The sequence below is a fragment of the Strix uralensis genome, chromosome 11, assembly GCF_047716275.1.
Source record: "Strix uralensis isolate ZFMK-TIS-50842 chromosome 11, bStrUra1, whole genome shotgun sequence".
Classification (NCBI taxonomy): Eukaryota; Metazoa; Chordata; class Aves; order Strigiformes; family Strigidae; genus Strix; species Strix uralensis.
The window spans coordinates 8,859,073-8,875,565 of record NC_133982.1 but is presented as its reverse complement, the minus strand read 5'-3'; the positions used below and the strand labels follow the sequence as shown (position 1 = coordinate 8,875,565).

The 16,493-nt window shown below is 38.3% G+C and overlaps 1 protein-coding gene across 10 annotated transcripts in view; it reads left to right on the top strand.

Annotated features, from left to right (window-relative positions):
* The window catches only part of TJP1 (tight junction protein 1), a 196,856-nt gene that overhangs the window by 134,081 nt on the left and 46,282 nt on the right, over positions 1–16,493 (top strand). The window contains exon 1 of one of the 10 annotated variants that reach the window (XM_074880801.1): positions 6,813–6,890. The exons of the other annotated variants lie outside the window; for them this stretch is intronic. Within the exon in view, the coding sequence (XP_074736902.1) occupies positions 6,828–6,890 (63 nt within the window). The 5' untranslated portion in view covers positions 6,813–6,827. Of the gene's footprint in view, positions 1–6,812; positions 6,891–16,493 lie in introns of those variants that run through there. 10 annotated transcript variants of the gene reach the window in all.

Sequence of the window (16,493 nt, the reverse complement as noted above, 5' to 3'; positions counted from 1 at the left end):
TACTAAGTTTTTAATCTTGTGAGGTAAAGAGACTGAGGGATCCACTTTTTCATTTCTAGAAAGACCTTTGAATAAAGGCAATGACAGGCCTTGCTTTGCTATGAGTGAATTGCTTGGGATATTTATAGTTGGCATTAGTAATTTCTCTTTTCTCTTACAGAAAGTATCATTTTTCAAATGGAACTGGACATGTAGTATGAAACTTGATTTTGCTTGTGCTAGCTTTTAGCTTCCAGAACAGGACCTTTTAATTTACTCTGTTTCAGTCTTTCTGTATTTAAAAATAAGTTTTATAGAAAGTAACTTTAAACATTTTGGAACACTTGTTAGAGAAATTGGAAAAAAAAAAAAAAAAAAAAAAACAAAACCCAAACTCAAAGCTATTTGTACTTGATAAAATACTATAGACAGTGTTACAAAACTTACTAAATAGTTTTCCCTCTGTCAGAAAAGCAGATTTCCGCATGTTTTAATGTTGCATTATTTTTTTTTTGTACGTTATTCCATATTTCCTGGATATACTTCCAGTGTAGAAGTTAGTATGTAGCTGACCAAAACATAATACCTAAAATCTGTCTTTACTGTCCTAGGCCTTCAAGCAATGTAATTATGTTGCTTCCAAGCGATAAGCCAAGGCAATTTACAGATTACTGGAATGCTTGAAAACACTGACCTTTCAGGTCACTCTGAGCACTCCTATTATGCAGAGATTGCTGTGGCACTGTTGTAATGTGCTGGCCTGTCACATGCTGACTAACTTGCAGAAAGCTTTGATGCAGCTGTTTTAAAAATGCTTTTGCTGACTGATAGGCACTTAGGCTACTGACTGTGAACAAAGCTGGCTCCCATTCCATGCTTTTAGCCCCCATTTTCTATAACAACACTTCTCCCCTGCTGACTACACACACAGTTCTTATCTGGGCCCTATTGTTGACTTGTCTCCATTTAAATTGTATTCATGTTAATTTTCACTTCAAAAATAGTTGTGTGTGAGAGAGATTTGGTTTGTGTGGTTTATTCAGAGCTGCTGCAAACAAGCAGCCTTGAAAAGTTGATGTGGTGGCTTTAAAGAGTAGGTAAGATTAGAGGGGAGAAAGAGTGTGTGTGACAGGGCAAAGCAGGGGAGGGAAGGGATTAAAAAACAAAGGTCCTTTATTGGTGATGACCAATATAGTGGAAAGCAGTTTCCTGAAATGTAGCATATATTGTATAGAAGGTTGAGATCTAATGTATTTTCTTGAGTTCGTACAAAGAATAGGAAGAAGTCGATAAGTAAATGTTTCTTTTGAGTATGTGATGCTCAGTGGGCATTGTACATGGTAACTATAATGCCTGTACCGTCTTCAGTATTAGAAGCAGGACTAAAACATGAATAAAAATTAAACTGACTTGGGTTTTTTTTGCTTAATCTCTTCAATTTTATTAATAGCTGTTAGATCAGGTAGTGCCTGACTTGCAAGGATCACAGGAAAAGGAAAAATAAGTCCAAAAGTGAAAATCTTTAATTCCAGTAGTCTGACTAGAATGTTACAAGTATAAGCTGCTTTTTGTTTTCCAAAGACATGTACAGAGAATCCATATTCTCATTGAAAATAAGGTGCTGGATGTTTGTGGGAAGTGGACATCTAATCCAAGTAAGCCTGTACAATAAGAAGCATGGCAAAGTTTACCAAGCCACAGTTTAACCTTTGTCTCCCGGGAATGTATTTATATTTAATATAATCTATTGGTTACTTGTACCTCAGAGTCTAAGCCTGTTAGAGTCCAGTGTGTTTGGACCAAAAACTAAGCATCTCTGTTCTATTCTGCGGAGAGGTGGAAAACAAAGCAGTAACATTTGATGGATATTGTTTTTGTGTATTGTGTATGAAGTTTTATATGATTCTAAGATTGAGCTTCTGTTGTGCCGCATGGCATCACTGCCCTCTTCTTTGGGGAGAGTGCGAGTCCTGGTATTCACCTGTGTTTACTACATTTCCAGTAACTGCAAAATATATACAACCTGTGCCTAAAATCTCTTGAAGCAGTAGTGCATATTCAGGGATAAGCAGCTGATGTATTTAAAATTGCTTTTGCTATTTGGCTAAATAGCATACAGAGATAGTGCACTAAAGTATAAACTTGAAGTTGTAAAAAATGTAATATATTTTTCCTGCTATAGCAATGCAGTGAAGAGAACAGAATGAGTAATGAATTTACAGCAGGAAACCAACTGAACACTGTAATTCTGTAGTGAGTATTTTCCTACTCTTCTAGGTAAAAAAAGTCCACACTCTATGTAGTGATTGGTAGGGCAAGAAAGCTTGTTCTTCATATATATTCAAATTATCTTTTTGTAGTTGCACCTTAACTTCCATAGAGGAAGAATATTTTCCATGGCTTGGTTAATCTGGATCAACTTAAATGGCACAGTGAGGCAAAAAAGATGCTTTACTGCACCTGTTGATAACTTTACAGTATCTTTTAGAGGATTAAATTTCGAAAGGAATGACTTCTGAATATGAACCTACAGAAATTGGTGGAAAAGATGCAACTGAATCAATACATTGATACAAGAAGTACAAATTTAGATATTGTCACTGCACTTAATTTTCTCTTATAAATTATTAGAACTTGCATGGCTATGAAGGTATGAATTATTAAATCAGTCAAGCTTTGAAAGCACTGTTTTTTACAGTAAGTTTTCTTCTGCTGTTCAGTTCTGGTTTTACTGAAAAAAGACTGCACTACAACTATCTTTGCTGGAAGTACTGCTTCATTTCTCATCTCTTTTTTCTGACCAACTTTTTCATTCTGTTCTTTATCCTCATCTATTTAGTTCTCAGGATTTTCTTCCCAAGAATACTCTGGATTAAATGGTTTCTCTGTAAGCCATGGCCTTCTGATAGTATTTTGCATTGAACTGACTCATCAAACAGATTGGTTTGGTATACTGAAGCTAAATTTTTGAGGTTTCTTACTCATTTAGGAAAGATGTTCCTTTAAAAAAAGTCTAGCTGATATTGCAGGTCTGTAGGTGATTCAGTTGCTTCCTTCTCCCCCCACCATCCTCAGCATCTGGTTCTTGTTGACGTGTGACTTGATAGTTTTCTGGGGTAGCAGTTGAATGAACTGTAGCTGTAACCTAGGATAAACAGGTCATTGGCCAAAATTATACAGACATTTCAGCTGTTAACCGAGAGCTTATCCAGTTTCTTCTCCAGCTGGTTGGATAAACAGCTAGAATGTCATTCATGCTTTTTCATTTCAAAAAATGTGCTGAGTAAACGAAAAAGACATCTGCCCATTAAGCACAGATGGGAAATACTTGCAAAGAGGTGGGTTTGACGGGTAGCATGTCTGAGTAGTTATGTATAGACTTTTATTTTTAGTCTTTGTTTTTAGAGTTCCTTTTCTGAAATACTCTACGTGCTTGTCATCGTCTTCGCCATAGCTTGGCTAGTAATCAAGGATTATTCTTTATGAAATTATGATTACCTAGGGAGAAAGAGCAGCTTCTTATAAGTCTGTCTCCTAAGCGTGTAGTGTGTCTCTGTTACTTATTGCATAGTTGATTCTTATTTCAAAGTTGAGTTGAAGCCATAACATCCGCTATTACTTTATGGACATGTCTTTATGTAGTGATTAGGTTGAGAGTTTTCACTTCCTGTGTCTTATCTGTGCAAAATCAGAACAACGTACTTGAACATCATTCATTGGTTTTGTTTGCATGTTTATAAAAGGCATCAAATTGACTGCTATAGAAAATAATTTCAGTCATGTGTCTCTGTATTAGGTACTTAAGTTGATAGCCTCAAAGGCTGAAAATTAAGGCAGCGCTTCAGGCCTGTACAGATAGGGAGACTGCCACTAGTTCAACTAATGACAATTTTCCTAAAAATGCCATGACGTTCTCTTGCTATTCAGCCTGCTGACAGAAAGCTTTCAGTGTTACTTACAGTGCTGATTTATGTAGATTTTTCCTTGTTGGGCATTCTTGATGGGTGTTATACTGCTGCCTGTATTTACTGGGGTTTATTTGTAGCTTTCTTTAACACCTCAGTAATTTTCAGTTTGTTTGTTGGTTTTTGGTGCGTGGGGTTTATTTCTTTTTTTTTTTTCTGGTGAATGCTTGTAGGGTGTGCAAACTTTCTTCTCCCTCAAATTTGAAAACTAGTCTATGAAGGTAACTGAAGCTCATTTAATTATGAGCATTACTTTTGGTCTTGTAGGATGCTTTTTCTTGGACTGATAGAAATGGCTTATGCTAAATCTTCTTTTAACTTGTGCTGGAGTATACATTTTTTGGTGGTGCAGGAAGAGCCCCTTAAATGTGTTATGGAACAAATGCAAAGCGAGATCATTAAAAAGCAAAAATGCCTTGTAATTCAGTCAGCTGTACCATTCTGTCAGACTTGTTTAGGCTGAGTTCCAAGTGCAAACTTCAGAAACTTCAGATACTACAATTGTGTGTGTGTTTCGATGCTTATCACTTGCTTATATGAGAAGCTCAGATTTCATCTTGGAAAAAGTGTGTACCAAGCTTTAGTAACAGTAGGGGAAAAAAAGAAAAATCTTGAAAATGTGGTTGCATTGTATCCTAAAAATAAAGAAAATGTAAGTGAATCTAAAATACTGCATTTGAAAATTATTTCATGGTAATACTAATGTTTGTGTTTAATTGTACTGATGCAGTGATGTGTACTATGTAGGTATGGGTATGTGGGACTGTAGATTATTTGAAATAATGATATTAAACTATCCTGTAACTAATGCTTTGCAAGAGCTTTACCTCCAATCTGGAGGAAGTTAAACCCTGTAGAAACTGCACTTGTGTGAAGTGTTGCATTGGTCTCAATATTTAAGTATATTAAGTATATGCATCAATAATCTGAACTTTTGATATGATAATGCATGTGTTGTCTTTTGATCTTTTGAGAGTAAATATGACTTGGGAGCACCAACTCCTACATTGACAGTGCACTGTCAAAGAAAAATGGCACCAGTATGATGATATGTATGTGCAGGCTGATGGAACCTTAATCTGTTCTATTTATGATGTATTTGTGAGGATTGGACAGCTAGGATATGTCCTTAGTTTGCTGTGTAGTTCCAAGATGTAAAGCAGAGATGGAAAGGAAAAAGCTTTTAAGTACTTCTTTCTGTATTGCTTTGTAACAACTTTAAGTTCCTTTCTTAAAAGAAAAGGTCATGCAGCAACCCTAAAGCTACATTGATGACTTAGCTAAGGCCCAGAAAAGACCACAAGTTGTCATAAAAATGATCTGTCTCCTTGACTTGCAGATACAGTACACACCTGATGGATGTTCATGGTGAGTACCATCCAAGGGCAGGAGTGTGGTACAAAAGAAAAAAATGGAGTAAAGTTCTGCTCCTGAAAGAATTAAGTTTAGCCATGAAATTAAATGATATATGTTTTGATGTGCACCTTCCCCCTCCAGAGTCAAGGGTCTGGTACTTTTTTTTTTGGTGGGACAGATTGCAGCTAATATGCAGCAATGTGAACAGATGTATCCAGAGGGAAAAAATGCAGCTAAGTAGAATTTCTGTTACCTTTCTTGCCTCCTTCTTTTTGAACTTTGTCACTCTTGAACTGAATTTGTTATGTTTTGTCAATTAAAGCCTTGACCTGCTTTAGAATGTGAAGCTTTAAGAGACTAGATAACAGATGGGGAAAGACTTAAACTTCTATGCTAGTTATTTCCACTGGTCTGTATCCTTTTGTTATTTTCTTACACTATATTCAGGGTGTAGAAGTTCAATGGAGCTGCTTTCTGTATCATAAGGATAAAGGAGTGAGGTAAAGGTGGTGTAAACTTGAGTGAATTTCCAGTTTGCAAACTGAAGTATCAGGTTATTGGTTTGACTTGCAGTTTTTAAGTTGAAGTACAATTGGAACAATTTTCAAAAGTGCAGAAGTTTGCCCTTGTTTAAGGGCTCTGCGTTTGCAAAGTCTCCATTTTTAAATATGGTTCCAGGTAGTTAGAAGATGCAGTTCTGGTAGAAGCACAAGGCATATTTTAAAATAGCCCTGATCATTTCTGCCCGCATAGTTTTCTCGCCTATTTGGGAATGTGCATTCCAGAGTGGTGATGAATGGACATGATGCAGTTTTGGTCAAGAATATAATCCTGTATCCTTGATATACTTGAAATTGTGGTAAGAGAAATTAGTGTCATGTGGTTAAAACTGCTGGTGAGGCAGTTTGTTCCACTTAAATGAGTTTATTTTTAATTGCTGATGTAAATACAAAAGTAGCTTTGTGACCATTCTTAAGGTTAACATTTGGTTTTCTGGGTGTGGTTTTTTTCCTTTGGAACTGTGCTTTTAGTTATACTTGGGCTTTTTTTATCACCTTCAATGCCTTGAAGCTATTTGATCTGAAAGATTGTAATTTTTGGTAATTCCTTACTTAGAAGGCTTTTTAAATTTGCATACTAAGTTTTACATAAAAATCAGTGTTAGTTTACCTACAATGGTCAGAATAATTGAAAGTCTACCAAATGGCTCTTCACAAGAAGAGGGCATTTTATTGGTTTTGAAGTATGCTGTTTTGCTTTGTATGCAAAAGGCAACATGCTGCTAGGAAGTTCTGATCTGGTCAACAATTAATGCTGTTGGGCATGTAAGTTAATTCCCTTGTCCCTTCCCCTGCTTTGATGTGCAAACAGGAAAGAAAAAAAATCCTAGCTGTGTGTCTGTAGGGTGGGATGGGAAAAGGCATGATGGTTATGTAAATCTGAATACCTACGGAGTTTAATTTGAAGCCTGTGTAAAGCCTCTTGTCCAGTAATTACTCTGTCATTTTGTTCTAGTGGCTGTAGCCAATGTCTCTTTTACTCTGTCTTCAGAAGGGATTGGAAGGAGACTGGGTGCTGTCTCCTGACTTGGTGAGTGACAAATGGTTAGGGTATTTCTTCAGCCTGGGATTCATGGGAATTCATAGTTATTTGAAGTGAGGGTAAGGATGCAGTCTACAAAAGAGAAAATCCAAGCCTGAAAAACCCAGAACACACTGTTTTAAAAAGGGCTTGCATTTCTTAAGTTTAATATATGGTGATTTGCATCCAGCTTTTCTTAAGAGGTCTGCAAGCCGGAAGAGGTTGTGAACCACTGGTATAGGGAAAGGCAATAGTGGGATTGCTGCTGGTAGGAAATCAAAGAGAAGGATTGTAATCAGGGCAGCTGTTGGTGCTGGGCAGTATCTGAGGCCTGCTTTATTGCCTCTTGTCCAGTCTTGGCTCCCCAGTGGAGTTGGTTTCATTGCTGTTTTTTAGGAAGATGAGTTACAGTGGGAGTAAAAAGATGTTTCTGGCTTGGTTTTAGGTGGCAGGGGCATCCCTGTTGCTGCTGCGTGTCCTTTTAAGGGAAGGGAAAGAAAAGTGGAAATGTCCTACTGCTTCTTTTTCTTGCTTGGTGATTCTTCTGGAGCTGCTGTTATTTTCTCTTACGCTTGTTAGTGGCCATGGCTCCTGAAGAGAAGGAAGCACATCACTTAGAAAAAGGGAAAGGATAATAAATGGGAAGGTAGAAAAATATGCATGTATTTTTCCATAAAACATGTTTGTAAGTCTTACTTTGGTAACAATGAATCTTTTGCCTTCTGAAAAGAAACATCAATATCTTTCATATATCCAATAGTATAGTCAGAATTAAGTTTAAAAAAAAAAAATCCTGCTCTAACTGGCTGTGAATAAACAAGTGTTTGTTACCTGCTAAAGCAGCTAGGGTTATGAAAATGATTGCATGTATGTTGTTATATGGGTGATATTTCTACATTTATAGTCAATGAATAATCCACCAGGAAAGATTTTTATTTTTATTTTGTTAGCTTTTCTTCTTGCTTGCTCCTTTTCTACCTTAAGAAAACCATCACCAGTGCCAGACTGGTTACTTGATTCAGTTCAGTGTAGCTTTGCAAGTAAAGGTGAGAGTAGCCTTAAGTTTAGGTGTTTGCTGCTCCTTAACCCTTTGTATTGTCAAGCAGCAGCCTGAAGGTGATGTTTTGATCATTATATTCGTTCTGACAGGAGAGTTTGCTTAAAGTCCTCTGGCTGCTACACCTTGCCTCTGCAACACTGTTTGACACCTGCTCAGTTGGTTCACACAGTTACTGAAATAACCCATCCTTTTTCTTAGACCCCATTTACCTCTTTCTACCACTCTTTTGAAACTGAACTTTCATAATCAGTTCAATTTTTCATATTAGTAGTGGATAATTTTAATCAACTTATATAGACACTAAACAAAAGTGTGCAAAGGTCTGATGGAAATGAAGCAGTTAAACGACCTGTAGGAATATGCTCCTTGGGAAGTGGGGCTTCATCTGTATGTCTGGGGGCTGCTGAATGCAATGTAACAGCTTGGTATAAAAAAGGAAAGGACTCTTGTCTCCTCTGTTCTTCTGCACTATATTGTTCAGAATTTAAATAATGGTAATATTGACAAATATTTCTTTATGATTTTTCATTCTACATCTTCAACTTATTACCTGGTTTTGAGTTCCCAGTGCTATATTACTCTGTTTTGTAATTGGATGTAATGACAATTGTAGCATGCTGATTTTTTTCTTCATCACTTGATAGTTAATGTGTTAATGTTAGAAACGAAGTTTTTCAGGAAGAAAATCCTGGAGCAGACTCATGTAGTGCACGTAAATAGGGACACTGGGAGACAATTGTTGTGAAGTGAAGTGCGAAAGCATACTAGATTGTGCCTGCTTAAACAGATGCCTCTTCCCTTCTTTGAGGTATGTGTTTTGGAAAACTAGGTACTCTATTTCATGGTGAAGTAATACAAAACCAGGCATTGTTAATAGGATGGGGATAGTCCTTTTTGCTGAGGAAAAATTATGTGTTTTCCACTTCCTCTACTTGCCTGATAAGGAAGTTCAGGAATGTTTTCCTTGCTGATAGCTGAATAAGCCTTTCAGACACATTACTGTTAATCACTATTGTAGTGTTTTTTACTTTGTCTTCCCATCCAAATCTCATGTCTGCCTCCAACCAGCAGGGTGTTGCAGTGCTGCCCTCATTCCTTCTCTCCCATTGACTAGTACTTTTTCTTCTTCCTCTCTCAAATTACAAGCACTGCACTTTTTTATAAAAAAAAAAAAAAAGGCGAACACTAACCCAGAAGGAAAACCCGCTGTGTTCCCTGCCACACACTTCTCTAACCAAACACTTTGTTACTATTGACTCCTTACTACAAAGTCAGTAAAAACATTCTAACAAAGTTACTCTTTTTCAAAGAGCTGTAATATGTAACATTATTCACAGTCTCCTCCTCTTTAAACTCCTGCATTTCTGTATGGTTGGTTGATGACTTACTTCCTTTGAATGTGTAAGTTAAGGTGAGGTTAGAGTTGTAATGTGTTCTGCAGATGCTTTAGCAGCCATATGAATGCTAAAATTGATTCTTCTTAACTGACAGTTACTCAAGTTGGTGGTGGGGAGAAAGGACATCTCTGTGTGTGTGGTGGTTCAGGGTAGGGAAGGACACTTAACTCAGAATTTCTTACTAAGAGTGGCTGGTTGAGATTCAGAGGAAGAAATTTTGTACCTATAAAAAGAAAAAAAACAAAACAAAACCAAAAAAACGTTACTATACAAAGTGACATATTTCTTCATACTGAGATTCAGGGGGGAAAATATCAGGGGGAAAAACCCTGTAGGAGTCTGCAACTACAAAAGTAGTTGTTAACTGGTTCTACCAGGCAAAAGGCAGCATGTCTGTGTTTGGAGTATGTGTTTTAATTTCAGAAGAATTAACCATAAAATGTGTTGTTTTGTTGTAGCTGTGTGGGCTTTAAAAAACAAAAAGCTCCAGAGATTTTAAGGATAAATTAACCTATGTGTGCGGCTGTTCTGTTGTCAAAATGGAAGATGGTAAGGCCATAATTCTGCATCTGTAACTTGAACTGTCATGCAGGGCTCTTAAATGTGTATTCAGTCAGATTGATATTTTAAAGCTTTGAGTAGTATCTTGAGAAAAACAACCTTGCTCTCTTAGTGGGATATTGTTGCCTATCCTGAGGCTCTTGTTTGACAGATCTTCAGAGTGTAATGATCTAAAATTGACATGATGCAGTGCTTGGTAACTGGGTTATGATTTTTTGGATTAGAAACAAGGTAAGAGGCATCCTGGTTTAAAGGGAGGTGCTTAAATGCTTTGATTGCTGCTTTCATGTTGGTAATTTTTCAGTGGCCATATCTTGTGTGTTTTGGCTTAGTATTTTTTAAATAAAAAGCAATGGTCAGGTACACAAGCTTGATTTAGTGTTCTTTTATAAAACTAATACAGAATTATTTTGTTTTCTGTATACTGATACTGTGGTCTCCTCCTCCCCCAAGGGAAAAAACAAACTGGAAGAACTCCAAGTAATGTTCTTAACTGAGTGATAAAACAGTAACACTGAGCTGCGTATAAGAGCAGGGATGGAGGCTGTGTCTGCAGTTAGATGATTGGATTTGATTTCAGGAATATGGTGGAAATGTGACTTAGATAGAATCACAGAGTAGTTAAAGTTGTAAGGGAGTCACGAGATCAGCTAGTCTAACCCTCTGCTCAAAGCAGTTCTCGCTATATCTGGTTTATAGAACAATTGCAGAACAGTGAGGTCAAAAGAGAGCTCTGGAGATCATCAGGTCTAGTCCCATGCTTAAAGCAGGGTCAGCTACAGCACGTTGCCCAGGATCTTGTCCAGTTGAGTCTTGAAAACTTCCAAGGGTGGAGACTCCACAGCCTCCATGTGCAGCCTGCACCACCATTTGACCACCCCTGTGGTTTTAAAACAAATGGACCAAGCAGGTAAGATCTGATTGGAATTTCCCATTCCAAGTTTTGTCAGTTGCTATGAAACTGTGGTCACAGCTGTGTGTGCTTAATGAGCTTCACTTGTGTACTTCAATATAGCTTATTTTACTTTGATGTGAGGCTGTAGTTTGAGCTCTTATGTTAACAGGGCTGGCTTACAAACTGTGCCACTGGCAGCTGCTCTCCGTGGAGTTGAGGTGAACTGATGAGTAACTGGTATGGGTAGAAATGACCACATACATAAACATAATGCTTGCACAAGTGTGATATGAGGGAGAGGGGCATTTTTAAGGATGGAAACTAGTAGGAGGGCAGTGCTTAAGCAGTTATTTGTGCTGAAAGAAGTGCTTTTCAAGTTGCATCCTGAGATTTAAAGAATTAAAAGATCCCATTGAGTTTCTTGAAGATCATGGTTTTGAAATGATTTGGAAACAAATCAGGTCTGAGCTAAAGTTGACCTTTAAGTAAAGAGAAGATAAATACTTTCAATTATACATTAAAAGCTATACTCTTAATTTTGGAATCTTTATGGCCTAATAATACTGACTTAGGTCAGTATGGTAGAGAAATTACTTACCCGTTGCTTTTGGCTTTATTTTGTTTAAGCTATATGTGCTTTCCTTTGGCAACATCACTTGGGGGGGTGGAACACGTCTTACCACTTTGCTTTTTAGCCTTTCTGTTCTGTTGTGATTTTTTTTTTTGGTTCTGTTTTGCTAGCATACTGGCCTGGAGTAGTGATCTCTGGAACGCTGCTTGCCAGTGCTTTGGAGTTTGTCATCCTGCATAATTTCACTGCCAGCTGGAAAGCAAAATGGAAAGAAGCAAAACAGACAGGGATCCCAAATTCTAAAGCAGAGTTTTCCCACGCCTTGGAGATCATGAAGCTAGTAAGCTTTGCTTAGCTGCTGGCTGATACTGTTACTAGGGTGTTTGAATGGTACTCTTCATCTGCAGTAACTTGACCTAAGATCGGTTAAGATGTATCTGCATTTGGGTCTTACATCCTGGTTTGTTTTGCCTTCTTATTCCGGAGTGTTAGTCTTCTGCCATTCAGGGTAATGGTATTCACTAGGCCTGTATCATAAACACTTCTATAAATACTCAGATTTAACTGGACTGCATACTGTTCTTGTTTAGGGCTTTTTTGGAAGGAGGGTCTACCATTTTATTGTATTGAGCAGCACCACCACCAACAAAAAGGTTTTATGACACTGGGGCATGAGAGAGCTGTCTGTGATGTGTGAGACTTGGACTTAAGAGGTCATCCTGGAAAAGTGAGTCATGCTAAATAAGTTGGGTGTTACATGGGATGAGTTAAATACTGAGCAATTTTTCTTAGTTTGGAGACAATAGTGCCCAGAAGTCAGAGCAAACATGTCTTGCACAAAAATTTGTCAGGAAAACTAGGAGAAGGGATTTTTTTAGATATATGCAGTATCTATGTGTTCAAAATATAGGAAGTAATCTTAGGAATTGTAGAGCAGGAAGCAGAGGAAATTGTATTTAGTAAGGTAGTATCCCATGGAGCAGCATGTGGTTGTGGAATCATAGAATTGAGTGGGGTGGTGAAACAGCCTAGGTATTAAAAATAAATGTGTAAGTTAAGTTTAGTCCTAGTTTTTCTTCTCAAGGTTGTTTTTTCATAATGTAAACATGACTTCTGTTATCCAGGCAGTAGATATGTACTATCGTGGTAGAGACCTTGTACTTCTAGATTGACCTAAGTAAAACTAACTTCATTTTATTATCAGGCAGTATTGAGAATTCTGTATGTCTTTTTTTTTTAACTTTGATTGCACATTGTTGTCTGAAGACCAGCTTTAGTAATGGTGTCTCTCTTAATACAGACTTTTCATGAGGTGGCCTGTTGGATATAGACAAGTGTTTGGGAGGAGTGGAGCTCCTGACTAGAGCTTGGGACCCATGCAGTATATGAAATAGGAAGAAAAACAATTACTATGCACACTACTTCACTTTTAGCTGTTTAGTACATCTGCTTGAGAGAGTAAGGTTAGTATTTCTGTTTCCAAAATAGATCATAGAATCACAGAATGCTTTGGGTTGGAAGGGACCTTAAAGATCATCCAGTTCCACCTCCCTGCCCTGGGCAGGGACACCTTCCACTAGCCCAGGCTCAAAGCCCCGTCCAACCTGGCCTTGAACACTGCCAGGGAGGGGGCAGCCACAGCTTCTCTGGGCAACCTGTGCCAGGGCCTCACCACCCTCACAGGGAAGAATTTCTTCCTTAGATCTAATCTACATCTACCCTCTTTCAGTTTAAAACTGTTACCCCTTGTCCTATCCCTACACTCCCTGGCAAAAGAGTCCCTCCCCACCTTTCCTGTAGCCCCCTTTAAGTACTGGAAGGCTGCTAGGAGGCCTCCCCGGAGCCTTTTCTTCTCCAGGCTGAACACCCCCAACTCTCTCAGCCTGGCCCTGTAAGGGAGGTGCTTCGTGGCCTCTTCTAGACCCACTTGAGCAGGTCCGTGTCCTTCTGATGTTGGTGCCTCCAGAGCTGGACCCAGCACTGCAGGTGGGGTCTCACGAGAGCGGAGTGGAGGGGGAGAATCCCCTCCCTGTACCTGCTGGCCACACTGCTCTGGATGCAGCCCAGGATACCGTTGGCTTTCTGGGCAGTGAGCGCACGTTGCTGGGTCATAGTCAGTTTCCTACCCACTACTACCCCCAAGTCCTTCTCCACAGGGCTGCTCCCAATCCCCTCCTTGCCCAGCCTGGATTTGTGCTTGGGATGATGGTCAGTGTCACTTCCATGGATGTACATTCAGACAGAAGGTGAAACTGAAGACTGGCTTCTCGGCCTCAGTGACGAATGAGAATTTTTTGTTATATAGATCTCACAGGAGAATGCTTTAGTGGGTGTTTTCTCCTCCACTTAGCATTGCTGTGTAAAAGAGATAATTGAGTAACATCAGGTGCATGTTTGTCTCTGCAGCAGTCCCTGAGGTGCTCTCTCTGATCTCTCGAGTCTTTTCTCAAAAACACTTTTAGGTAAACAGTCTTTCCTCCTTGCAAAGACTGATGGTCAAGTGAAAAACAAGGATCTAGGCAGCTTGCAAAGTCTAGTACAGAGATACCACAGTTCTGAGTGCAGACATCCAGCTTTAGCAGTGTGCCATTTGCTGCACTTATCCTGCCTTGGAGTACCCTCCTCTTTGGTTACACTTGCTCTAGTAGTTGGTTTCCGGTATTTGAAATAGCTTAAACGTCTCTGAGGTACTCTACAGAGTAGATGTGGTGCATTGTGTATGTTGTATAAAGGCTATGTAAGACAAAGTTCTCATTTTAATTGATAAAATCAGTCTGATAATAGGATTCTGTCCTTGTTGCACTAATTGAAGGGGAACAATTGTTAAAAAAACATTTTTTTTTTTTTTTTCCCCACCAGTCAGCTGAAGGCTTTTGTGATAAGACAATTAGAGGGAATCTGTTGGAATTTAGGTAACTGTAGTTTAACTAGGCAAGGGCAAAGGTGAGTGTCTGTAGGAAGTCTTCCTGGTCAACATTGGAAACAGCTCACTGCTCCAACTGAGTGCTGAAAGATGCTGCATGTAGGGAAATGACCTCTTCATTCCCGGCTCTGGGCTGGCTGAGGAAGATTCAGTTTTCTTTCTGAACTTCCTCAGGAAGCTGTTGGGTTTGGGTATTGACTTTGAATTTTTTTTTTTTTTTTTTTTGTGAACGGTAAATATCACCGCTTAGACACCCAACAAGCATGTATAAATTCTTCTAACAGTTGCAAATGCTAATTGTTATGATAAACACTTTTAATTCTTATTCCCACAAGTGCAATTAAAATGTATTCTGCATTTAACCTTTAAAACTCAATAACCTTTAAAAAGTTCAGTAGCATCCTACTGCTGAAGTGGACTTACCGAAAAATAATTGAGAATTAATTTTAGAAGCCAAATAGCAATACAGCAAGATAGATAAGGCGTATGAGTCTCTAGTGTGTCCTTCTGAAGAGACTGCCTCTAAATATAAACTTCTTTCCTTCTTTTGATATAGCCCCTTACCAGTTGTTCTTTCTCTTCTCTCTTTTTTTAATGTCTTGAATAAGAAAACTGTTTCTCAAGGTTCTTTATGATTTTATCAGGATAATTAAGAATATTTCTAGACATCAGCTTTTTGTTGGAAGTGCAGCATAGACAAAAGCTACACCATGAGGCTGCAAGATTGGAGCAAAGATAGTGTTCTCTATATGGTTGAGTTGGTGATCCAGTCATTCAATTTCTTGTAGTCTGCTTGCTGTGGTGGGAAGGGTTAGAGCAGGGAGTTGGATCTGTCACAGGTAACTTTTCTCCCTGTTGTGTTTTGAGGAGAATAGGAACAGTATGCCCCCTGAGGTAGCAAAAGTAGTTGCTTCATTTTATTGTCTGCAGGACAGCTGTCAATTTGATCTGCAAAACCAGATTTGTAAAGATAATAAAAGTACTTTATTACTTCCCACAGTAGGTTGCTGTTGTGTTGGCCAGAGGAAAAATGTGAAAATCTGCCTGTTCTGAGTTAGATACCTAAATATGATTTTTCTCTGGAAATGTAATCTCATTGTCCTTAGTGAGAAATATGTGGAAATGTATAACAACAGTAGATACTTAACACTTTTTGTTTATAGGAAGTTACTGTTGAACTTTACTAAGAAATAAGGTGATTGAAAACTCTTTTGACCTCATGTGTCAAAACTTTATCATAATTGAACAAATAATTGCTTAAAATCTAACTTAGCGTTCTTGACACACTTAACTTGTTATGAAAAGTAGTTCAGTTGAAAGAAGAAATGTAATGGATGACTATCCTTTAAATAATAATTTAAAAAACTCCAACCCATAAACACACCCACTTGCCATATACCGAGCTGAGAATGCCACTAATTGTCTGTACAAGGGTGTTTAAGATGAGCTTAATGAAACTCTTCATTTTAATAAAGCATAAACATAAAATAAATCTCTTCTCCAACACTGAAGTTGTGTCATAATTCTCTTTCTATTCTTCTTATTGTTAATACATGTAGAGAACCATAGGTAATATAGACATAGTATCTGTAGTTTGCAAAGTTAAGATGCTGTCAGTTGTTCGCTTGCATTTCAAAGATACTGAACGGTTTCTGTTAATTTAACCCTAGACTGTAGCATCTTTGTATTCTCATATATTTCTGGGGTGTTAGGTTGTATGTCTCTGAGTTGTATGTATTTCTGCTGAGTCACCTTGATTTCCCCTAAATCAGTGGTGGGTAACATTATTTGGGGTACCAAGCTTGGTACCAGCAGTCAGCAGGACTAGCACCATCACTGCAGACCTACACTTTCTGCCCCCACCCCTCAATTACAAGCAATGTTTGCCATTTCTAGAGACTTGGGAATTAAGTCCTTAAAAGATTCCCAAAATTCAAATGTTGCATGAAAAATAAAGCACTTTGAGTATGGTTTAAGAGCAGCATCGCAACAGGGACCTCAGCTGATGGTAGCACAAGCTAGTTCTTCTGCCTCAGTTGTCAGTGTTTAGTAGGGTGAGTGAGTACCTTCACAGGTCTTCATCAAACTTCTCAGTCTTTTGTGAGTGAATGCAGCTCTTTACAGATGAGAAAATAACTCTCACATAAGCAGTTTCTGTCAAAGCCAACAAGTTGCCTCAGGCTGCCTTTGAACTGTTTTCACTGT